We start from the raw sequence: 26,195 nt of genomic DNA, 5'->3' as shown, positions 1-26,195 counted from the left end.
CAGAATGGACGAATCAGTAACCCAAAGAAGGGCAATCACCGTGCAAGTACTGTAAATCAGGATGGATGCTCATTGTCATAAACAAACCAGAATGAATGCTCAATAAAGGCCGGACATGGTCTAACCACCACGTAAGCTTTGTGAAAGCAAATCAGGATGAATGCTGAACAAACAGGTCATCTGGAAGGGCGACATGTCTGGAAGGCTTTTAGCAGCGTAATTGGGAGTCCATCATCACCTCCTTTAGGACTTGGTCACTGGTGCAATTTATCAGCAATTCTCTCTTCCGTTCCCTCCCAAGCTATCAAAACCTGGGCATTATCCTCTCAGCACACAGGCATGCCACCACCACCATCCCCAAAACCAAAAGTCCACCAGCCTCTCTGTTTGGGGCCTTTCTTGCTTCCCCTGCTGCTGCTGCTGCTTCTGCTGCACTGATCGCCTTGACACTTATTGGCTCCATAAAATGGGTCCAAATTTACTAACTTTCCCTGCACACTCTATAATCCGTGCCCTGCCGCCTTCATCGCTGAAAGCATTCATTCCGCTGCATGCAAGCACCATTTTAAAAAATAAAATAAAAATTCCACCGGGGGGAAAAAACAATCCCCTACCAGCTACAGAGGAATAAATTTATTCTTCCTTAAAACAAACCTGCTTCTTTACTGCCACCATAGTTCTAGGAAACAGGATCCACGGTCTAAAACGTCAGCATTGCAATGATGTCCTACACACACACACACACACTGCACACACACAATTATTAGCAATAGAACATAAGAAGAGCCTCCAAAGTCTGATTTAGTCTAGCATCCTGTTCTTGCAATGGCAAACTAGGTGCCCTGATGGAAGCCCACAAGCAAGACATGAGCAAAACAGCCACACCCTCCAACTGGTATTTAAAGGCATACTGCCTCCCACAGTGGGGACAGAGCAGAGCCAAGGGGTGGAACAAGCCGAGATAATGTACCAATGACAGGGCCACACTAACCCCAGCTTGTCCTCCAATCAGATTGCAATGGGGAGTCACGTGACCCCACACTGTTCCAGATGACACAACCCCTTCAGACCAAGCAGATGCCACCAAGCAAAGGGATCATGTAATCCATGCAGCATTTATACTCTAGGCACGTTGCAACCAAGCTACAGGAATCTGCACCAAGACCTAATGGGGAGTAGGTTGTGTGACTCCTTTACCTCGCTGCTTATGTGACCTTTATTGCTTTGTTTGATTATTTAATATGTATATAGGCCACCTCTCTGCCCCAAGGCCCCCCAAGGCTGTTAACAGATAAAATTACAACCAGCAATTAAATTACTATGAAAAAACCCAAAACATTCACAGTGAAAACATACCAGTAAAAAACCAAAGAATTTACAGGTAACCACAAGCCTCAAAAGCAACACCCTCACCGAAAGCCCAGCAAAATGGTGCAGATCTTGTCTGGGGTGGAAATTGTCAATCTCAGTCCTCTCAGTTTCTATTCTTTTCCTATTTTAGGAAATGTGTCGTTTCCCACATTTTGACAGCAATCTGCAGATTTTGTTTTGCTTTTAATCCTCGTGAAAATTCATCAGCATTTTGTTGTGTAAAATTTTCCCTAATAAACACATTTTTGCATGCCGTTTTGACTCATGTACACATTTGTGCATGTAATGTATTCTAGTATAATGCATTTTGGTATGTTATTTTTACTAACACTTTCATTTTTAGGCACACATTTACCTAACTTTCGTAAACATTGGTTGGTCGGAGAACTGCACTGCAAAATTCATAGATGTGCAAATTTCAAAAGATAGCTGTGTTTTGGTTCTCACATTATTCTGGAGAGTGCAGATTTGATAAAACTGGATTCATATGTGAACTGAATCAGATTTCTCCCCTATTTCTAGCCGTGATGGTCCAGTAGAAATCCTGAAGCACAGGGAGCCTTGACCAAACCTCCAGGGGGACAGCATTCCATTGCTTGGATACTGCTACCCTACGGAAGGCTGGTCCATTAGGGTGAATGGGGCACTGCCCCCCAACCTCAGTCGGCCCCCACCTGCCTGCCTTTTAATTTACAACCAATCCAAAAAGTGGCAGTGACTGGGTGAGCTTAGTCTTACTGTTTACCTCAAAGACCACATCAGGCAAAGAGGATGAGGACTGAACTAGAATTAGCTGGCTCCACCTGTAATTGGCTCTGACTCTGCCCATCATTCAGTCTGGCTACTATGGCCTCCTTGCCTTCCACCATACCAGTCCAAATGGGCATCAGCCACCACAGCGCAACACCAAAGGCCTGATCCCCTCTCGCCTGTCCTCAATAGAACCTGGCAACTATGTGAAGCCTGAAGTTCCGCTTCTGAGTGGCTGAATAGACTCGAACCCAGAACACCAAAGTGTTACTTTGTGGTGTACCTGCCGTCCAAAGAACAGACCACCCATCACAGACCCCAACCTACCAGCACTGTTCCTCTTTCCGTGAGCTATTGATTCCCCTCCACCCCATAAAACCAAGCTGAAGATCATACATATTTCTCTCCTCTCCCTAATCATCCTTGCATAAGGCAATTCCCTCTGGCATACCAGTTGCCATGGTGACCTGATGGTTTCCTGCGATCTTCATTCTAACCTCCTCAGCAGAGTTGTCTCCAAGGCCGGTGTGGCACATGCCTGAATGGGGGGGGCAGGGGCCTGTGAATTGATTCGTTTCCCAAAGAGCCAGCCAGCCAGCCAGCCAGCATGGCACGAGGGGAGGGGGTGCCTCCACAGGCCCATGTTTTAGTGCCACAGAAGGCATATTGGCCCTGCAGGGGTTTTTGGAAGATTCTCTCGCATAGTAAGAAAGGAGCTCTGCGTGCCAGCGAGCTGCACCCGGGCAGCGGAGAAATTGCATGACATCTGTGAGCCACAGTGACAAATGGGCCAGAAGAGATGCCAGCGAGATAGACACACACAGCCCGCAGAAAAGACAGCTGGGAACCATCAAAGCCCAGAACTGCGAAATTAAAGATGTGAGAGGTGCCAGCTCTGGCCATGGTGTGAGTCCAGCATGCCCACAGTCCTGACTCTGACAGAAGCCAGAACAAAGTGACTGAGTGGAGTTTTCCATCCTTTGTCAATCATCCCCAGATTCCCGAAAAACCACTATTCTGAGCACATTCTTATGCTGTATATTTCACCCACATGCTCAGATGCACTCATGAGTCCTGGAGGGAACTGTCTAGAGGGCACAATTGGGACCAATTTATGCAAGCAACAGAACTGGGGAGATTTGACAGAGGGTTGGGGAGAAGGGTAGTTAAAGCTTTTTCCTGTTATTGTTTCAGGGTCAACTACTTTGGGGAGCTGTCACAATTTTGCCTAATATACAAATCTTTGCAAAGCATTTTCCCAATTATAATGCAGTTTTGTGTGCTGTTTTCACTAATACTTGCATTTACATTGCACAATTCACCATCGTATAAGTATTTTTGTGCACAATATTTGGCTGGAGAATTGCACTGCAAAATTCAGAGAAGTGTGAATTCTGAAGGATGGCTGGGGTTTTTTCTGTTCTCGTATCTTTTTGGAAAGTGCCACTTAGGCAAGTTTGTCTTTAAATGAAAACCAAGTCAAATTTCTCCTCCATCCCTACTGCTGTCACATTACCCATAAATAAGCCGTGCTTTGGCTTACCATTACCTCTGAACTCAGGAACCACAAGCATTAAGCCAAGAACAAGCCTTGGATACAGTTCATGGTTTGTAGGGCTTGAGACAAACCATAAGCCTGAGTTTGGACATAATGCTAAGCCAAACCATGGTTTAGCTCTGGATGGTGCAGTAGAAGCGGGACCAAAGAAAAAATAAAGCTGCCACAATATTTACTGTGGGCACCTGCATTCTTGCATGTTCACATTTGGCCATGGTTAGAGTTATGTCCAAACTGGGCTGAAGAGTCAATAGGTTTTCTGCAAAATGGAACCTTAAGGAATAACCATTTTATTATGGTGAAACAAACTTCCACAAACTACAGTCCACTTCATCAGATACATGATGAATCAGGTTTTCTGCAACTCTGTTAGAGCTGAAAAACTGAATGCTTAAAATAACGAAGCTCTGTATTTATATAGCACCGTAGTGCTGAATGAATTTCCCATAATTATGTCTGGGATCCTTACTGCAAAGTAATCAGTACAACGGGCAAGTCGACATTATGGTCTCCATATTTCATGTCGGGAAAGGCAAGGACAACATGGTGTTTTCAGGCAGTGTTGCACCCAGGAAGGCTGCAGAATGCAGATCAGCTGTGAGATGATTTGTAGAATGAAAAAAGGACACCCACATCCACTTGGAAGCTGCCAGTGAAAGAGGTGAGGCACTCCAAGTCTGGTAGCTGTTTCCCTAGCAAAACATGAGACAATGAGACCTACAGTCTGGGGCTCCATCCAGGACTCTTTCTTCTGCCTGCCACTTTCCTTGAACCTACTCAATACAAGTCCACTTTTGCATAATCTCAAATTTCTGCAAGACTGATAGTATGGACTGGCAAATCTGTCAATTTTAGTTAATACTACTACTAAAACTAATGTTAATATTAATTTATTATTTGTACCCCACCCATCTGACTGGGTTTTCCCAGCCACTCTGGGTGTCTTCCAGAATATATAAAAACATAATAAAACATTAAACATTAACAAGATTACCTATACTGCTGCCTTCAGATGTCTTCTAAAGGTTATTTAGTCACTCATCTCCTTGACATTTGATGGGGGGGGGGGTTCCACAGGGTAAGCTCCACTACTGAGAAGGCCCTCTGCCTGATTTTCTTACGTTTCTATATCTGTTTGTGATTATTATTATTATTATTTTTAAAAGTATTCATGAATATTCATCCATATTTTCCCCTAATACATACCTTATTGCAAAGAACTTTTCCTAATATTTTTCACGAATATGTGTGTTTTTATGCACACTTTATCCTAGTATATGAATCTGTGTGGACATTATTTGGAAAGAGAACTACACTGCAAAATCAAGAGACCTGTGAGTTCTGAAAGATGGCTGAGTTTCAGGCTGTGCGTTGTTTCAGAAAGAGAGTACTAGGAAGGTTTGCCTTTGAATCCGTGCAGAATTGAATCTTTCCCCCATGCTTAGCCGAGACACCTTCCTTGAAACTCAGCTCTTACATGATGCCCAGCCCCAGCCTGGCTCTTTTTCAGCCACCTCTCTTCCCCACCCCCTGCCACCACCCCACAACTGCAGTCGAGGACAAGTCCAATTCCCTCTGGCCCAGTGTCTGATGACTCTGCAAATAAAATAATGTATAAAAAAACACATTACCCCCGCGACTTTCCAGCTACACTAACGTTTTACGTCCAGGTGCCTCGGGGTTTTAATTGAATGTCAAACATAATTTGAGGAAGGTAACGGAGAGTTCAAGCTACTGCCCTTCGAAAGCAATAGCGGCTCTGGCGATTGCAAATTTATCCACATGCTTGCCGCAGCAGAAGGCTGGGAGATTACTCTCCCCACACTCCACCCCACCCCGAAGATTTCTCCTCGCTGACACTCGGACCCAGCAGCTCAGCAGAGAAGGCAGAACTCCAAGCTGAGCGAAATATGTCTCCCCCACCACAGAAACATGTTACTTGTGTTCACTGCAGCCTGCCAAACAGCTTTTCAGGAGGCTGAGGAGAGTGCGAGTCACTGTAATGAATTTGGCGGCAGGTCAGGTGAGTGAGCTCAGGTCAGAGGGCAGTGGGGCAACCTGCGAAGGTCACAGGACACTCTTACACAGGCCACATTCAGCCCAACTCTGTTGTAAAGAGCCCCGGGTTCATGTGATGTACTTTGAACACTCAACAGCACAACATAAAGGCATCAAATAATAATTGTTTTGTTTTTTCAAAAAAAAATCAAATCAGCTAACCACTATCAGTCAAAAGCATGTTGAAAACTAAGGAAAGTGGCAAAACCACAGCCACGCAGCTGCAACAAGTCACAGGCAGCCACCAGTTTACGCAATCAAAGAGTATGGATAAAAAGTAGGTGCTTATGGGGTCCAGCAAGCTTCCCTGGGGACGGCACTCTGTACCAGATGCACCACCATGTAAAGGAAGGTGTGTCAAGGAAGAAGAGGAGGAGGAGCCACTTTCTTCAAGGCGAAAATGACTACCAGTTATCTCTTCATGGGATTCTTCACTCAAAGGTCCCAGGGCACATCACAACAATTTAAAAATACAGTAATTAGAAGCAGTTTAAAATAAATAATGCCCCCATCTCTCAAAACACATGTTTCAAAATGTATTTTGGTATGTTTTATGAGTCAGGGACTGTGTTGAAGCATTGAGGAAGAGCGAAAAACCAGTGGGCAGCTAAGTCCTGATTGCCAGTATAGTCCGGGAGATAAGGATCATATTGGTTTGTATTAGAATCTGCAAAGATCAAATTCCCTCCCAGAAAGGAAGGGAAGTCATTTGAGAGACCCCACCTTAAGGGGGCTGGCACACTTAGGCCAGTGTGCAAGAGAGGGCTCCAGATCAGGCAGGGTGGGGAGTGGAGCGGGAGGAACAACCTTTTCCCAAGGGAATCACTTCACAGGCGGTCGTCCGCTGGACCAGAGAGAAAAGGTTTCATTCCACTTTCAGCTTGCGCTACCATCTAACAAGCAAATGGCCTCATTCAGCCTGGTTAATAGTCTGCTCGGGCTGAATTGCAGCTCCTTTATATTCCGGCTTGGAATAACAGGCACCTGGGCCATCATAGTCATGGGTAATTTGCCACGGGAAAAGGGGTCATTTTCCCTGTAAATTGTTTTCTATGTCTCTGCCAAGGCAGAGTGACAACAGGGCCTCCTCACACACTTCTGCCTCCTCACCAGCTCAGGGAGTGGAAGGTCAGCGGGGGAGAAGCAAGAGCGGCTCAGCTGGGGCAAAAGACCCGCTTAAGAAGCAACACCTTCCAGCTCGGAAGATATGAGCACTAGAGAGAGATGTTGCCCTCCTTCTCTCATAACGTTTTAATTCAGGACCACAAAACACATCCGTAACACACACAAATGAGATACTTCTTTCTGACACAGGACATGGCACTGAAGCAGAGGTGGGGAAGTTTTTTCAGTCTGAGGGCCACACACTATTGTGAGAAACTTTCTGGGGGAGGGGGCACATGCTAGTGGTGGGTGGGGCCAGAGGTACCTACAGACCCAGCCTCCAATACTCACGGAGCTGTAAAGAAAACACCCTTCAGCTCCTTCAGAAGAAGGATTCAAGCAGTATTTGCTTCTTTGGCACAGGAGCTCCCTGCTTGCCCTTCTCCCATTCACACAACACAGAAATACAGGATCTTTGCACAAGTAACAGGTCAAATGTTTAGCCCTTCCATAGGTGTGTGCACAGGGTTTGCTGGGTGTGCCCTGGCACATCCTGGGTTGTGGCAAGGAGAAGAGGGTACGGACCAGGGAAGAGGTGGCTAGTGAGAGAGGAAGGCAAAAGGCAGCAGGGGGAGGGAAGCAGCCAGAGAGATGATGGCAGAATAAAAAGGATGGAATGGATCTGGAGTAGATCTGCAGCTTCTGCCTGTGTCCATTTCTGGAAGAGGTGGTGGGGTGATTGGCTGAAGTGGCAACAGCAGTAATGGAACAGCAGTGGCTGCTGCTTCTGGAGCCAATCACCCCACCATCACTTCCAGAGATGGACACAGGCAGAAGCTGCAGATTCATTCCAGTGTTTTTCCTCTGCCTGTATCTGTCTCCTGGCTGTCTCCATGTGAGGTCCAAGCATCACCTTTTGTGGAGAGAGATCGGTGGGGATGTGGAGCTGCTTTTGTGGTGCACAAGCAAGGAGGAGGAGGAGAAGATACCACCCTGGCCCTGGCCCTCCTGGTCTGCCCTGCCTCTGGTCAGCTTGGCACTGGTCTTTTTCTCTGGAGGGAAAATATATTGTTTTGGCTTTTTGACCTTTTGTGTTGTGGTTGTTTAACCTTTTGCCTTTTTACCTTTACCATTTTTTTATCTTGCCCTTTCTTGAAATAAATGTTAAAAAATATTCCCTGGATATGCAGCCCAACAAAATGTGCTGTGCACGCCTGTCAGCCCCTCCGTAGTCTCCATACTTCAGTGTCCACACTTCCTTTTACACAATGCATCACATGACATGGTATAATAAAAAAAGACTTGAATGGTTGACTGGTCAAATATTGTTATAATTTTCTCAAGCATTTTTTAAGAAAATATTTTTAAAGAAATAGCATTATCACCAAACCCTTTGCAAGGGGTAAATTCTTTTGCAAAATATGTCCCAATCCCATTTCAGCTCATCCCTGACACTAGTCATTAGTAGAACCAGTGAGCGATTCAAAATTATTTGAAGCACTCTGAACATACAAAGGGCAGAAACTTCCACAAGTGACCCTTTCTGTGACGTTTACCACAGGACCCATTTCCCCAGGACCCGTTTCCACAATGCCTGAACCCCCTACCATGCATCCACACTCACCGTATTTAATCTCCGGAGAGTATACATCATTCGCATTCCCAGAATGCAATTCAGTCACGCAGCAATCACTGCTGCTGCTGCTGCTTGTCGAGGGTGGTGTCAGAGCATTGGAGAGCGTCTGGTTGGATTGGGGAGGAGCCGGGAGGGTCTGGGGGGTCTGGCAGGTGCAGCCGGTTTGTGAGAGGCCACAGGATTGGCTGGTGCCCAGGCGAAGGCACTCTTCGAGCCAGCGGCACAAGATGCTGCAGGTGAACTGGCTGGAGTTGTTGTTGTTGATCAGGAGGACTTCCACAAAGCGGAACTCCACGGCCTCGGGGGGCAGGAGCCGGGTGGCCGCTTCGGGCTCCTCCGCCAGGCACAGCTGCACAAAGTTCTTGTCGAAGTGGAAAAAGGTGAAGGGGCCCCCTCCCTGGCACAACTCCAACCTGACCTCCCCTCCGTCTTCCTCCTCTTCTTCCCGGGTTGAGGCTGTCACTTCTGGCTGGCTGCAGGTGTCGTTGGAGAGGTAATGGTCCAGTGGCAGCACCATGGGCGAGTAGTGGGTGCAGACCTGCTCCTCCCGGTTGAACCTGAGGTACAAGGAGTACTTGGTGGGGTCGGGGTTCTCCAGGGTCCACGAGCAGCCAGTGGAAACGGTGGGGAAGAGGTCCTTCAGTGAGAAGGAGCCGTAGAGAACCCCGGAGGCCAAGGCGGAGCAGGCGCTGGGAGCTGGGTCAAAGCCCCGGGACAGCCACAGGAGACACGATATCACAGACAGTAAGAGTGGTCCAGCAGGGTTCATCCTATGACATTTGCCCTTAAAAGAAGAAAAAGAAGAAGAGTTTAACTGGGGGAAGAGTCTTAACCCTGGAATCTATTTTCAAAGTTGCAAGTCTAGGGTTGTTCAAATTTGACAATTTTGGTTTCTTCCGCTTAGCAATTTTCCAGTTCATTTTTCCACATTTTCATACCAGTTTGCAGATTGTCTTTTTTGATGTTCTTATGAAAATTTGGCAGCATTTCACTGCCGATTTCTCCTAATACAGTCGTACCTCGGGTTACATATGCTTCAGGTTACATACGCTTCAGGTTACAGACTCCGCTAACCCAGAAATAGTACCTCAGGTTAAGAACTTTGCTTCAGGATGAGAACAGAAATCGTGCTCCGGTGGCGCGGCGGCAGCACGAGGCTCCATTACCTAAAGTGGTGCTTCAGGTTAAGAACAGTTTCAGGTTAAGAATCGACCTCCGGAACAAATTAAGTACTTAACCCGAGGTATCATTGTATACATGCCCTTTTATATAGTTTGGCCTTGTATACACATTTTTGCAAATGAAATTTCACTTATATAATGCATTTGTGGTATGTTATTTTCACATGCATTTTATTGCACACTGGCATATGCAATTTCATACACATTAAGTGGCTGGAGAACCACATTGCAAAATTCAAAAAAAGCATGAATTTTGAAGGGTTGCTATGTTTCAGAGAATTTGAATTAGACATGGTTGCCCATAAATTCGCAGTGAATGGAATTTATCTCCCATCCCAAGGCCTGCAACCCAGCCCTGAAACACAGGAAGCTGAAGGTGCAAAAGGGGGCTAGAGCTGAAAAATAATTGTCAGGGGTGGGCTGTGCTTTCTGCTAACCCTGGAGCCACAGCAACTGGCAGGCTGTCCTTAGAGGGGGGAAATCCCAACTCTGGAGAAAGGCTGTGGCTTTGGGGCAAGCTGGAGCCTCGCTGTCTGAAATGTAACAATGGACAGAATTGTCAATTTTGGTTCTTCTTGGCTTGCCATTTTACCAAGCTTAGGTTCAGGTTGCCCAATATGTACATCTGTATGCAATTTTCATTTTTAAAATTCTGCACAAAAATGTGGACATGCTTTGCATGCATTCCTTCCCGCATACATATTTTTGTACACAACTATTGCACAATACTTATAATTATTATTAATTGATTCCTAGGCCACTTAATGCCCAGACGGTTTCTAAGCAGTTTAACAAGACATAAATACTGATTGCACAACGTTGCTAAAATACAGAAGAATTGAAAACACAGCATATTTAAAACAATAGAATATACCCATTAAGATATTACTATAAAAGATATTACTATAAAACTGATCATTATTAAAATGTGTGATAAAACAGCCCCATTAAAGCAACACATAGGAGCACTGTGGCTATTGGCACTTTTTCTGTTCGTTTGAGGGGTGTGCATTTTGAAGGGCAGTGGTGTTTTGCTTTGTGTTTTGGCTTGGGAAGTGCAAATAAGGCATAATTGCATTAAATGTGAACAAAATGAATTCTCCCCATCCCTCCAGGAATGCAAGGAGCAGGTAGAAAGACCTGAATGTGCCAGCAAGAGCAGGGTCCCCCCCACTCCATCCCTGCCATATTAAGATATCCAACTCTGTCTCCCTCCAAGCTGACTCTGTGTAAAGTCTTGCTGGGCCTAAAATAACAGCATCTTTAGTTCATCATTATTATTGATGAAAAAACCTCTAAGCATGTGCAAAGTGCATTTTGCTCACAGCTGAGTAACAGAAACCAAACGTCTGCCTCCTTCAACCCCCATCCCCCAAACACACACACAAATGTATATTGGAACCACATTTCACACTCACCCCCCATGTATTTTTACACTGCAAAACGGTAAATGCACCCCACCCTCTGAGATGGCTGCCTGTTGTTTCTCTGTACAAGCCTCTTGTCTCTGCTTGCCTCTTTCTGGTCAGGAAATATGTAAAGGACAGTGACTTTTGCAGAGACAGCAAGGAATTTGTCCCTGGATGCTTTGAATTGGGGTGCCTGCCTATGACTAATTGTTAAGCTATCATAGGGTTGCCATATTTCAGAAAGTGAAAATTCCGGACACAAAAGTTGTTGAGCTCCTTAAGGGGGCTGAATATCGGCTATGTCCAGAAAATTCCAGACATATGGCAACCCTAATATTATTACATAATGATACGTTATGTGGCACTGCCCTTCTGAGGACTGTGCCACTTCAGAAAGTAAGTGAGAGACAGCATGACTGCATACTCTCCAAGGAAGGGGTGAGGGGCATTCAGAAAACTAACATGGCAAAAACAACATGAGGCGAGCTCCTTTCTCCCTGATTTCCTTTAGGGAATGTTTGACCGGGGGAGGGGGAAAATGACACACATGAAATGCTCCACATCCACCTCCATGTTCAAGAAGTACAATCCCAGGAGGCCTGTACCACATGATATTTTCTTCTAGCTGTGGATCAACCCAATTCCTTGCTGGAGTTTCCTACTTTGTGGTAAAGGAAGTATGACTTTGCTACCTGCCCAGATGGGTATCATTGCAGTCACCTCCTTCCTTGCCACTGCTCCAGCATCAAAACTGAAGCATGAAGGAGGTCAGTGTGATCTGAAAAGCATGCAAGCTTAGGCTTCTAAACACCAGTTAGCCAAACTGCAGAGACCATAATGGCAACATAGTTTCTCACGACTCCACTCCACCAAACGGTTTGGGGAGTGTCGTCTCTTCTGCACAGAGGAACAACCCATTTACACTCACCCTCCAGAATTCTCTTCTCTGTCCCTCCCCACCCTGCCCCACCCCCTTGCCGCATTTTCGTTTTAATCTACCAAGCCGTTAAGTGCGAACAAGCTGGCCACGGGTAAGTGCTGTTTATAGAGTCATAAAGAGCCAGACCTCAGCCTCATAAACCCTGCAGGATGTGGAGTCGGGAAGCTGAGAGGTTTCCCAATCCAGGGAGTGAATGGAAAACCAGCAGAATTCCAGCTGCGCCAAAGAGAGGAAATGGCTGCTGAAAGAAGCATTTCCAGTGCCAGGGCACCAGCATAAAAACATTTTTCAGGAGGAAGCACCAGAGTTGCCTTAAATGTCTGGGTACCCAGCTCCTCTGATTTTTCTGCCCTGAGAGTCTGTGTGCAAAGTCCATCAGCTAAAGAACAAAAGAATAGCCTGCTGGATCAGGCCAAACCATCCAGGCAAGCATCCAGTTTTCACAGTGGCCAACCAGATGACTATGGGAAGTCCCACAAACAGGACCCAAGCACAACAGCGCTCTCTCCTCCAATTGTTTCCAGCAAATATGTTTTCAGAAGCATTCCTGTCTTCAGCTATGGATGCAGAAGATAGCAATCATGGCTAGTATCTGTTGATACTAGCCTTCTTCTCCATGACTTTGTCTAAAGGTTGGTAGCCTTCACTGCCTCCTGTGGGAGAGAGTTCCATAGTTCAACTATGCTCTGAATAAAAAAGAACTTTATTTGTCCTGAAACTTTTCTTTCTCCAAGCCATGTACTTCTCCCATGTCACCTCTCACTTGCCTTGCTCCTCCGAAGAGGGCACGGGTCTCAAGTTCAGCAATTCCATCATCTAGGGCCACAACTCACGCTGCCCCCTGTGCAGACACAAAATGAGAGCCAGGCTAGAGTTGCCTCTTCACCCCAAGAAAGATAAAAGGTGAAATCCGCAGGGTCTGCTGGCTTGATGAGATACCCAGCAACTGCAAATTGTGGGAACTGCAAAATTGTGGGAAATTGTGGCAGGGAGGGGAAGGGAGAAAAGAAAAAAGAATTAATTCCAGTGAGGAGGAGATGAATTGGATACAATACAGGCTTCTCACCTTTTAACTGTAACGGAAGATGCATGCATGCAAAAATTACCACTTGAAATTATGGAACTTGTGTGGTGTGATTGAGCCAGAGCATTGCGCATGGAGTGGTGGTGGTAGGGGCAGCAGAGTCTAGAGAGGCAGAGAGGGCAACCCCTACGCCCAAAAGAAGCAGGCAGAGTTGCAAGGAGAGCCAGGCCTATGGAATCCTGAACCCATATCTCAAACCAGAATGATTCATTTTCCAAACAGATTATTGGTCCAACTAGAAAGCCTAGCTCAGCTTAACACACCCAGACACCAACACGCAACCCCTTTTAGCTCAGCTACTAGAGCGTGTGACTCTTAAACTGAGGATCGTGAGTTTGAGTCCAAGATAGGGTAAAAAGATTCCTGCACTGCAGGGGATGGACTAGATGACCCTCGTAGTCCCTTGTAGCTCCCCAATTCTATGGTGTCTACATACACATGCACATCTTTGGGTCACACTGTGCTTGGGATATCACATAGGTTAGGCCAGCCTCTGCCTCAGTTGGTGTTACAAGCCACTCCAGTAGGTCTGCTACAAATCGAATCCGGATTGTGTCCAGACCTGAAGGGCTCCAGCTCTGTATTTATTGTTTTATTTGTTTTATTGCCTTTATACCCTACCTTCCATCTGAAGAGCTCAAAGAGCACGGTTCTCTTCAACCCTTTTTATACTCACAACAACCCCATGAGAGCCAGACTAGGCTTGAGAGACTGTGAATGGCCCAAGGTTATGCAGTGAACTTCATGGCTGAGCAGGGATTCGAACTCCCAAGTCTTATTTTTATTTTTTTTATTTTTCCAAATCCTTCATTATTTTATTGACATAATATACATTCTTTACAGCAAACAACTCCAAAATAAGCAGACAACTCCAAAATAAAATCATATGTAACAAAACCGTAAGTCTCATGTTTTCATTTACCCTGATCTCCGCTCCGATACTTTTACTTGATATTTCTTGCTGCTTTCTGCTTTCCTTATAGAATCTTTATAAAAATTTAAATCTCTTAAATCCTATACCAATCTTTAACAATTTCAATTAATCCCTTCACCTCCCTCCCCCACAACCCAGTACTTCCCTCCACCCGTGTGCGAACTCCCAAGTCTTAGTCCAACATTGAAACCACTGCACCACACTCACCACTCAACCCACCCAATCAAAATAATCCCCAAAGCAGGACTGAACCAGAGGCTCTGGCAGTCCATTGTCTCTGCGAAGCCCTCAGCTCCTCAACAAACTATCACGCTCAGCCTGCACCTGCTATGTTGCTACTAGGCAGTGGCGAGCAGAAATAGCCCGGGGAGCGTGAAAGAGGGTGTATCCTGCACACAGGAGCCCCACAGAAACAGAAGCACCTCTCCTTCTAAATTTAGAACTGAAAGGTAGTTCCTGACACTGAGACAAATGAGCTGCTGTCAAGGAGGCAGCCACGTTGAAAAATGTGCATGCAAGCATGGGAAATAAGCAATGTGGGAGCAGAGCAGACCTCCCTTACCTAGCTTAGGTGGCCTTCAGGGAGACAGAGGCGAAGTCAGAGCAAGGCTGGGGTACCTGAGGCCCTTCCAGATGTTGTTGGATTCCGACTCCCAGGACAGCCAGTGGCCAGGGATGCTGGGAGTTGGATCCCAGCAACATCCAGAGAGCCAGACTCCCCATCCTTGAATTAGGGAGAAAGAGAGTCAGGGAGCATAGGTCTATTAATGACTATCAGTCATGATGAGAAGTCAATAGAACTTCCATGATCTGAGGCAGTCTACCTCTAAATACTGACTGCTAGGGAGAAAACAACAAGAAAGGACTCTTTTCTTCATGGTCTTCTTGGGGCATCTTGAGTAAGTTGTCAGCAGCCAAAAGGGCTTTGTGGCCAGATCCAACAGGGCTTTTATTTTGTTCTAGTGCTATGAAGATGATCCCATCAACAGGACTTGAGCAGAAGGTTATTAGTTCTCGGGAGCACAACTTGGTTTTGAATGACTGATGCCAGCTTTTAAAACATTAAACAATAAGGGAAATGAAGTTACAGATAGGTAACCTGGAACTATGGAAGGCACCACATTGAGCCACATGTATTGGTATCTGAAGAAGTGTGCATGCACACGAAAGCTCATACCAAGAACTAACTTAGTTGGTCTTTAAGGTGCTACTGGAAGGGAAATGAAGTAATTGTGAAACATAGAGTGTCTCCAAACATGTCCATGTTCCCTTATGGATTAGAGGAACCATAGCCAGACCTTTTGGACTGGTGGGGAGATAAAATGCTGTGCGTGGAAGGCCCAATTCAACATCCCTCAATGTGGTTCCAAAATTATCCGTCCCACCACAATCCTCTCTAGATTGGTCATTGTGGGACCTGGCAACACATCAAAGAAAGGTGGATTTGTCCAGGATCTGATTCCCTAAACTAAGCCCCTTAGGAAGAGACTGTGACGCTTGTGTTCTTGGAGGAAAAACCATCACACTGCTGGCAATGGAACAGATGTGAAATAGCAGCACAGGCTGCCATTGTGTAACTGTTCACATAGCAATCGTACATCTTACATTCCAAGCCTGCTGCAAACTTGCCCTGCCTTGCTCCACATCTTCAAGCACTGACTTTGAATTTTAGATATGTGTCAACAGGGAATTATAAATGTTAAGGGTTGTGATAGAGATTTCCCCTGCTATGCCACCTGTTCCTGCTAAGCATGTAGAGAGATATATTTTTCTTCTGTGGTCACATCCTGGTCCACCCCTCAACCTGATTTCTCTCTATAGACACAAATTAACGGCTGCATCTTGGTTCAAGGACAGGAGGAAGGGGATCACTTCTCCTTTATTGGTCAGGCAGTCTAATTAATCCTTGGAGGGTCTTTTAACGAACACCTTGACTTCAGCTCAGGGGTCAATGGAGCTGTGGCAGGCTTGTTACCCTGAGCTGTGTGCTTCCCCACAATTAATAAGACACAACAGCACAGACACAACAACTTGCTGTCACAGGAGGCAGCGATGGCCACCAACTTGGGTGGCTTTAAAAGAGGAGAGGACAAATTCATCAATGGATACTAGCCATGTTGGCTATGCTCTGTTTCCACAGTCAGAGGCAGTAAATACTTCTGAATACCAGCTGCAGGAAACCACAGAAGGGGAGTGGCTCGTGTCCTCAAATCCTGCTTACGGGTTTCCCACAGGCATCTGGTTGGCCACTGTGAGAACAGAATGCTGGACTAGGTGGGCCACTGGCCTGATCCAGCAAGTTCTCCTAATCAAATAAGAATCAATACATCTAGAACTGGGGTGAAGGTCCTCTGTCCTGAATCCAGCCTTATAGCCGTCAGGGGTCTCCGCAGACCATTGGGAAAAGGCCATAGCTTAGGGGCAGAGCACATGCTTAGCATGCAGAAGTTCTCAGATTCTTGGTGCCTCGAAGTACTGATGGGAAAGACTCCTGCTTGAAATCCTGGAGAGCTTGATGGACCAACAGCCTGACTTGGTGGAGAACAGCTTCTTGTGCTCTGTTAGCTCTCAGCTAGCAGAAGCAATGGGATTATTCCCCCATATGGGGTAGATCCACATGTACATATTTGTAATTAAGTCTGCTTTCAGGGATCCAACTGTGAACTGATGTAAGTAAACTACTTTTATTGACTTTGAATAAGATTGTGGCGTCTTTATTCGTCTTTATTCTTTTAAGAGGGATTCACGGGAACTTACCAGGAACATACAATTCAGTCTGAGACAGACTGAATTGTATAATAGTGAGAGGCTCACACGAGCCTGCAACCAGCTATCTGCTGTGCATGTAAAAAGGGGAGTGTAACTCTGCTAAGTAAAGGAACTTGCTAGCGCAAGTTAGGAAGGATATTAATAAACAATATATCCTCTCCTGCCACCCTGAACATTCCCACACTGAATTGGACAGTGTGATGGGGTAGAGGGGCTTACCTGTTTACCAGGAAAGGCACTACGAGGCCGATGCAGTGCAAATGCACTGGTGCACCAACCAGGCGCTTCTGCTGGTGTGTTGGTACTGTGCACCCCTCCTCACTGACTCACCCTCCTCCCTCCTGCTAATCAGCAGCAATTCAACGTCTGGGAGGTCAGGTAAGTGTCTCCACCCCACCATGCCATCGACTACTAGATGTACATGTATCGAAAATACTGGCTGTTGCATGACTGGGATGTAGCCTACTGTAGAAAGGAAAGAGCCTCATCTTTTGCTGTGTTTACTTTTGTCTCTGGCACTGCCCACCACTGGTAAGCACCCCTCAGGAAAAGTGCATGCTGCCCTCAGCATGAAAAAAGGTTTCTCACCCCAGATCTTGAGCCAGAGACCAAAATATGTGGTGGATATGGAATGTCTGTGGGTTGCAAAGGATTCTGGGAAGTGCTTGATGAGGAACCCTCTGCTCACAGGGAATATTGGCCAATGCAGTGCCACTGTTCTGAGTGAGCAGGGAGTGTGCTGTGAATATTGCCAGAGATACTGTGCGCTGCTATGGGAGATTGGCAGCAGCACATAAACAGTCTTCCAGGGAAGTTCGTCCGCCATTACTGATCCTCTCCTTGAGGAACCCTTGATAAATTTCTGAGGAACCGTCAGGCTCCCTGGAGCGTCATCTGAAAAATCACCGCCTTCCACCAAGAACTTTCAGTTGTCATTTTTTTACAAAGCACTTTATATCCTAGCAAATGGAGTAAACTATTTCCCAAAGGCATTCGGAAGGAAGGTTTACGGACGTTCTTACTTCTGCCTTTTGAGCATGCTGTTACAGGGAATGCGGCCCTGTTGTGACACAATGCTTCTTGTAATTGTATTTAAATTCATTCTAATTTCCATATGAATGCTCAGGTGTACTCCGAATGCAAAGCTGTTGTCAGGGAAATAAAACATACAGCAGCACTCCACATTTCCCCTGCTCTCCCAATATATGCACAGCTGGTTCCCAACTTTACACCAAGCATCATGAATGGAAAAGAACCCAGAATATGGCTGTGCAGATGAAGAGGTGGAGCTTTGGTGATGCTCACAGTGTCAATCATAAATGACCAAGAGAGGGGGATCACCAGGGACTGGAAACTACTTTAGTTTAATTTTGCCAGAAAAACCCTGGCATTTGACTGTGTCAGACTCATTGGCATCTTTCGAGTATGGTGGCCCTGTCAAATATGAAATCTCTGAAGCCTTAAATTGTTACTACTAAAAACGATCACATGCCAATCATTGAATACCACTGACTCTTGAAAGCCACTGACTGTCAGCCCTTCAGCACTGTCAAATATTAAAGACTGCAATAAAATAAAAAGAGATCTAATATTTGGCAAATATTCGGACTAATACATAAATAGTCAGAAAACACCTGATGAATACTAGATTAGACATCAAAATTTGGAGGAATTTTTTGGGAAGCAAATTCATTTCATCTCAAGTACCAGCCTACTTCAGCTAAAGGTTATTTTTAAACACATTCAGTGGATGAATCAGATGTTTTTAAGAGAGTTTTGACAGCCCCTGAATTAACCAGGGCCCATTTCTCATCCCAACTCATTAGTTTTCGGTGGGCAGGAGGGTATATTAAGTCAGCTGACATCTTAGATCAGGGTTAAGGAGCATGTGATCTTCAGGTGTTGTTGGACTCTGACACCCATCAACCCCCACCAGCATGACCAACAGTCAGGGATTATGGGAGTTGTAGTCCAGTAACACCTGGAAAGCCAAAGGATAGTCACCCCTGCCTTAGATTTTTTTATAAAAAAAAAAATCTGAAAAGGGTGCTGAATAACATGAGGAATGAAAACCTATGAGCACACCCTCCCCACACCAGCACCTACACAAGTAAGAATTCTTCCAAGTCTTTTTTGTTTTTTAAAGCAAGGCTAAAGGATCTTTTTGGGAGGGGATACTTGAGTTCTGGAAAGTAATCCAACATGCAGAGCCTTTTAGCCTTCAAACAGCTTTTTGATAACTCATTAATAAAGCAATGAGGCTGGGGCTGCCTTCTTAAGTCAGGGCTCTGAATACATAATGGGTTTAAGGCCACCTTGGAGCCACACAGTTGCAAAGAGACGTGTGGAGAAGGTAAAGCGGTGCCAAGGAGGGGTCGGAGGTCTGCAGAGAGGTGGAGGGAAAGGGCTGGAGGGAGATCCAAAGAGATAAGAAAATCAATTCCCCTCCATTCATGCCTGCTCAGCCCTTGCACACCAGGGAGATTGGGACTGGCGATCCAATACAGCAGAAGGAACCATGGGGGCAATAGAGCAATTATTTGGAGATGCTCCAAGCTCAAGAAGGCAGCCCCCAAAGACACAGAGGAGCAAAGAAGAATCTACCTGAAACTCTTAACAGTTAGAGAGATCCAAATATTATTACACTGCGGTTGAGCCCCTCTTGGCTGTGAGACCTGGAAGACTTGCTCCCTGCCTTGCAGGCCTTTTTCTACCTAACCTTGGAGGCCAGGGCTCTGACTGAATAGAGAAGATGTGTCTGGTAATAATTTAATAACAATAATTTAAATATTTATACCCAACCCATCTGGCTGAGTTGCCCCAGCCACTCAGAGCAAATTCCAACACATATAAAAACTCTTCTGTTGGGGTATTGGGTTTTGTTGCTGCTGCTGTTATTAAGTTTGTGTATCTCTGTTTTTAGATCTTACTATTATTTATGTGGGAATCATTCAATTTGGCCATGCACTTTTTGATGTGATTTATTTATTTATGTCTGCTTTTGTTATTTGTAATTTGTAATTTGTAATTTGTCCCCCACATATTATAAAGCCCCCTTGAGCATGGTTTTAACTATGGTAAAGTGGCATACAGATAAAAGGATGTCTGTATGTATGTGTCTCATCTTTCCTCCAAGGTGAAGAGGGTGACATGCACTGGGTTTCTCCCCTTTAATGCCTGCCCTGTTGGGTAGTTCAGGCTGAGAGATGATGGCTGGCTCAGGATAACTCAACGAGCTCTATGGCCCCAAAGGGATTTACACTCAGCAATCACCCAGTCTAGCCCAACTTTCTTCAACCTGGGTGTTCTCCAGTTGTTACTGGACTTCAACTCCCATCAGCTCCAGCCATCATGGCCAATGGTCTAGGAAGATGGGAATTTTAGTTCACAACATATGGCTGGCAAACTTAATTCAAATCACTGGTGGAAACACAGTGGAACAGAGATAGGAACCTACTGCTACACCACACAAACACAGAGAGAGTAAAATAATTACAGGATTAAATAGATGCAAAAAATAGAGATGGGCTGAGCAGCCAAGTCTGCACTGCTAGATTTGACTGTATAGGTGCAATTCTATATATGTCTACTCAGAAGTAAGTCCCATTCAGTTCAATGAGGCTTGCACTCAAGAGAAATGGGTACAGGGCTGGCGTCTAGAACATTTGTGTTGGTTGCTAAAGATCTTCATGCTCTATGTGTGTACAAATTGCTGTGGGTTTTAGACAATTACAGAAATGGGGTCAAACTATTCAGCAGATTCATTGCAAAAACCAAACAAACCCCACCCTCTTCCCTTTCCCATCTTTCTGTAACTCACAGCTGCCTTTCAGAAAAAAAGAGAAGGAAAAGGCAGAACCAAGGATTGAGAACCTGTGACCTTCCAGGTTTTGTTGGAAGTGCAACTCCCATCCTCATCCCTGACTGCTGGGCAAGTTGGGGCTTTGGACCACAGGGATACATTAAATGTTCCAGTTGCTTTGAAGTAAAATACAAAATTCCAACATCACCACCACATGCAGCCTGAACTGGTGCAGGCCATGAAAAGCTTTACCACTTGGCTCTCCTAAATTTACAGAGCAGAAAATGGGCAGAGGGAACCATTCAGTTTCACTCAGAAACATAGAATTGTAGAGTTGGAAGGGACCCAAAGGGTTAACTAGGGCTTACTCACACTCCCTCTTGTTTCACTGCTTTCTCCCAGGGGAAACTGCCCTTTAGAGCTCAATTGGACCAAATGACAATTCAGATTTCTGCTGGATTGATGTTTGCTCCAATTAAGCACTAAAGAGCGGGTTTTTCCCTGGGAAAGGAGCAGGGCAAGGGGGAAACTGCTTGGACCCCTGCTTTCTAGGCATGGGGCAAGTGGAAGTGTGGAAAGCCCCTAATCTAACTGCCTGCAATGCAGAAATCACAACTAAATAACTTGCACTTCTTAGTGCAAAAGCAAACAACACACACATTTATGTTACATTTACATCCAACACTTTTTCCAAGGGGGTTCAAAGGGCTATTGTATTTTATCATCACAACGACCCTATAGGGTATGGCTAAGTGGAGGGAAGGATGCTGCCTGGGTATGCAGGGCCAACCAATGCTCTGGCATCTGCAGAGATTTGAACTCAGGTCTTCTATCCAAGTCTCTGCCTGCTACATCACTCCAGCCCACCCATTTCTTGCTTGGGAGCATTTGTTAAAGTCAGCAAAACCGTATCTGTCCTCCTGAGTAGGGATGGATGGCTCTTTCTGTTCTGGTTTTCTCAGTTTTCCCCGTCTCAATTTCTTCCCCATCTCTAGTCATGAGAGAATTTCCACTGAACTTACAGACAATTAGCCCTGATGGAGGGCTGGAGATACATAACCCTTAGGATTTTCTGAGAAAAGTTCACGTTTGCACCTATTGTGCTGACGTGAAAGCAGATTTGCTGCTCCCAGAGTAAAGTCGAGAGCAGCTCTGAAAGACAAGAAAAACCAATAGTGTTTGCAGTTCAGGGTGGATTGCCGAAGTAGAAAAAAGTAAGTTTGTGTACATGCACATTTTAAACCCTGGATGCTGTTTGCCTAGGGGCTTAAAACAACTATCACTAACAGAGACAGTTTGATGGTTAGGGTTCTAGGAAGCAGACTCAGATCACAGGTCCATCTAGCTCAATATTCCCTATACTGACTGGGAAGAGCTCTCCAAGATTTAGGGAACCTGGGGATTGAACCTGGGCTTTTGTACATAATTCCATGGCAGACATGCAGGACTTTCTCAGCAAGGCAGCACAGGAAGCAAGGGTGAGCATCATCAGCTCCTGAAATTTGCTGGCAGTGTGAAACTTCTGGATTGGCCTGGCCGAGATGGGATCTTGGCTGGTGAACAGAGCAGGATCATTTGCTCGTGGATCTTTAGCCACAGATCGCAGGGGTCCTGGGCTAGGGAAGGTGGAGAAATTTGGTTCTGTTTAGGTTTTATGCAAACCTTCCCAATTCGCACCTCCTGAATCTACCTATAAACTGAACTGCAGCCATCCTTTGAAATTTGCACTTCTCTGAATTTTGCAGCGCAGTTCTCCAACCAAAAATGTGTACAAAAAGACACAATTATGCTAGGAGAAAGTGGGCATAAAGGCACATATATCATTGTATTGGTGGAAAATTACTTGCAAAAATGTGTGCATACAAACATGTGTATCTTACAATTTATTTATTTTAAAAAATGACAAACTAATGCAGAAAAATGTGTCCAACGGAACTTAGCTTGGAAAATGAGAAGTTGAGAGGGTCCACAGCAAAGTGCTTTTGCCTGGTTTTACCTCTGACATCTCCAAGGTAGAGGTGGAAAAAGAGCCTTCCTAAGACTCTGGAGAGCTGCTGCCAGCCAGTGTAGACAATACTGAGCTGAATAGACTGGCTGACTCTGTATAAGGCAACTTCCTACATTCCTAAATTGAAATTGACAAATATATCCATCCCTACAGTGCACTGGAAACACCTGTCTTGAGTCTAAATCTGGCCTAGACCCAACACACAGCTGGGGACCCCTCTCTCACCCCACTCCCCCACAATTTGTTCCACGAAGATGGATATCCTGCCATCCTTCTACTCTGTCAAGCTGGCCTGCATGAAGTGGGGGAAGCGGCAGCAAAATGCTCCCCTAGGGCACTCTTCTCCCAACTTCTTGTCTCTTTGCTTTAATTAGTTCCAACAGAGCAAGCCTCTGACAGTCATTCCTCCTGATGGCTCAGGATCGTTTCTGCCTGCTCTGATCCCTGCTCTGGCCCAGTGAGAGAAGGAGTTGCACAGTGGAGGGGGGAGAAAGAGGTCAAGGAAGAAGACGCAGTGGCCTACCTGACATTGGTTAGCTGCAGGGAAGAGCCTGACAACTTCCCTGAGGCGGAGGAAAGCATTCGCTGCTAAGTACAGTATCTTCAGTAGGCTGGGAAGCAGAGATGCCCACCAGCGAGCATGCTATGGATCCAACCAACAAAGCCATGTTTTGTCAGGTAAGCAGAGTTGGAGCAAAGGTGCTCTGGGGCTTGGCAAAAAACAACAGCACAGCCAGTGATGGAGAATTTGCTGCCTTTTAATGGGATTCTACAAATCTGGGATGCCTCAGCCTTGCAAATGGAAGAACTGGAAGAAAATCCCATTCATTCCAGATTCTGCCCAGGCTCTGCCTCAACCCACCACATTTTGTCAAGGCCAGGGGGGTGGCAACTAGAATAAAATAATTGGGGGCTCAGATAAGCCCCATTCCACATAATCAATCAGATGACACTGTGCAATTACACCATTTGAATGGCAATGCCCATCAACTTTGAGGGGGGCCCTCAAAGTTTTATTGGGGTGGGGAAGGATCTCAGCCTCTAGGAGTTGGCTCCTATGGTCCAGGCTCCACCTTCAACATGCCTTTGGGCTGCTTTGGCCAGGTGGGGGGGTGGATATCCAAAGCATGGTAGCAGATAAATCCCATAGGGCAGCGTTAGGGGAGCCTGTGGCCCTCCCCATGTTGATGGACGACCAACTCACATCAGCCCCTGCAGTCAGCATGGGCAGTGGTCCAGAAATGATGGGAGTTGTAGACCAGCAACATGCAGGCTACCTTTGCTGTAGAGGAACTGTGTGACAAAGGGCAGCCAAGAGGGTCAGCTAACCCTATGGCGAAAGGAAAGTATCCAAGTGAGTCCCAGGACGCAATCCGAAGGCAGGTGATGCAGCCCCCTTGCTGACTCAAAGCAGGGAGGTTTTGTATCTTTTTCAAACAGCATGCTTAACAAGCTGGTTTTTATATGTTTCAAAATGTCTTTAATTGTTTAAAATGTGATAATTGTATCATTTTATCACTTTTGTGTTTACTGCCCTGGGCTCCTTTGGGAGGCAGGTCAGAATAGAAATTTCATAAATAAACAAACCAAGCCACTTTATTTTGAAGGGAAAGCAGCAACACAGAGTCCTGGTCCTGGGCTGGGCTGCTGATCCAGAGTGGGCCCCTGTGTGGGTTTTTTGCCTCCCAGCTGCTCTTTGCCTCCACGGGTGCAGTTGCAGAAAACAGTACCCACCCATGTACCCCAAAAAGACATCCCAGGGAGAATTATTTGGAAACCAGCACAGGGCCTAATCTGTATCATGCAGCACAGTACCAAACTGGGGTTCTGGGCACCTCCTTGAAAGGGTTGCATCCACAGTGGCATGGGCAAGAGTTCCACTGGTGCAACACATTCATGTCCTCTCCCCCACTGCCCCCATCTTCTCAGGAGGGTCCTCTCTAGAGCTGCTCAAGTTGGCATACATGTTTCTCCTCCCTCCCACTCTTCATTTTGCCCTCACAACAACCCTGTGAGGTAGGTTAGGTTGAGAGATGATGGCTTGGCCAAGTCACCCAGTGAGTTTCATGGCTGACTAGGGATTGAACTCTGGCCTCCAAAATCCTAGCCCAATTCTCTAACCACTATGCCACACTAGCTCAGCCCACTCCTCATAGCTCCTTCTCCCATGGTTCTCTGTCTCTGCATGTTCCTTCATCCCAAATAGGCTTTTAAAATCCTTCTTCACTGCAACACACACACACACACAACACTGAACACTGAACACTACATTCCGAATTGTGCAATTCCTCCTCACTCACTCCCCACAAATTATGCAATGATGTAAATCACAAGATGCAAATTTACGTCACTTGTTTCGAGCACAGAATTCAGGTCTTCTGGTTTCCCCTCTGCAGAATCCCAGGGTCCCTTTGCCAACCAGAGGGAGGAGGATTTGACAGTCCTTCTGTAGCTGCAGAAGACAGTCAAGGCAGAGAGAGAGAGAGAGAGAGAGAGAGAGAGAGAGAGAGAGAGAGAGAGAGGCAGGTCAGCCTGCCCCAGGCGCAAGCAGCTGTCTCATTCCACACTTTCCTCCCAATGACCCGGAATGCCGGAAGGATGCCCAGATCTCTCTCAGCAGCTCTCACCTGAGCGACAGACCCATTAGCATTGCAGCTGCAGCAGGAGCCAGATATTAAGAGAACTGTTGACCCCAGTGCAAAAAGCTCAACTTGTGTCAGATAACAGGACTGTGTGAAGGAGTTGCAAGCCTTTATCCGAGGCTCTGGGAACATCTGTTATGGAACACTTGGCACTACCTCTAGAATTTATTTTAATGGCAGGATTCCATCAGAGCACACGCATGGGACCATTAGGCAGCAACTGGTTGCACACACACAGCTCCCCCAGACAATCCTGAGAACTGGAAGTGAGAGCAAGTAGGTCAGTGGGCTGATCTAGAGAAAGCCACAAGGGTAAGGGATCCAGCGCCTCCCCTTTACTCCCTTGCCATTATTTGCCTCCTCCTAACCAGCTGAGACTAAAATCTACACCAGGGGTGGCTGACATGATGCTCTCCAGAGGTTGGGCAGCTGTCCAGGCTAGGTGGTGCTGAAGTATCTGAATTGTCCAGTTACTGTAAACTGTATTTTGAGACAACTTCAGATACTGTATCACCCCAGGGATTCCAATTATTGAATTGTATTATTTTGATGAATTTGTTGCTGTTTGCTTTATTTATACGCTACTGCTCTTGATATTATAGTGATTGTAATGTTTGTTGTTTTGTCTGCAACAAAGGCTAAAGCCAGGGTTTGTGCACTCTCTTGTTAAGTCCCATTTGTGCTTATTCCCTCAGGAGACCCAGGGGATCAAGGGGCATTCAACAGGCCACTCCCCCAGGATGGGCGCAAGGCACAATCTGGTCCGATGCCGAAATGTTACCTATGCCTGCAATTGCAGCCATGACATTCCTTGATCCCCTTTGCCTTTGATGTCTGGAGCAACGGAACTCTGGGGACTGCATGAGGCAAAAGGCATCTGACACAGCCTGGATCACAAGGAACAATCCCCTTATACCTGCCCAGGGAGGGATGCAATGCAAGGCTTAGA

At 45.9% G+C, this 26,195-nt stretch overlaps 1 protein-coding gene across 4 annotated transcripts in view; it reads right to left on the bottom strand.

Annotated features, from left to right (window-relative positions):
- ADGRB2 (adhesion G protein-coupled receptor B2) overlaps window positions 1–26,195 on the bottom strand; it is a 162,311-nt gene that overhangs the window by 106,824 nt on the left and 29,292 nt on the right. For all 4 annotated transcript variants that reach the window (XM_083625135.1, XM_083625136.1, XM_083625134.1 and 1 more), the window contains exon 2: window positions 8,466–9,261. In XM_083625135.1, coding sequence (XP_083481261.1) covers window positions 8,466–9,246 — 781 coding nt within the window. In that variant the 5' untranslated portion in view covers window positions 9,247–9,261. The remainder of the gene's footprint in view (window positions 1–8,465; window positions 9,262–26,195) is intronic.

This window comes from Podarcis filfolensis, assembly GCF_964270895.1.
Source record: "Podarcis filfolensis genome assembly, chromosome: 8".
NCBI classification, from domain to species: domain Eukaryota; kingdom Metazoa; phylum Chordata; class Lepidosauria; order Squamata; family Lacertidae; genus Podarcis; species Podarcis filfolensis.
The sequence above is the reverse complement of the archived record's forward strand: the minus strand, read 5'-3'. Positions and strand labels throughout refer to the sequence as shown.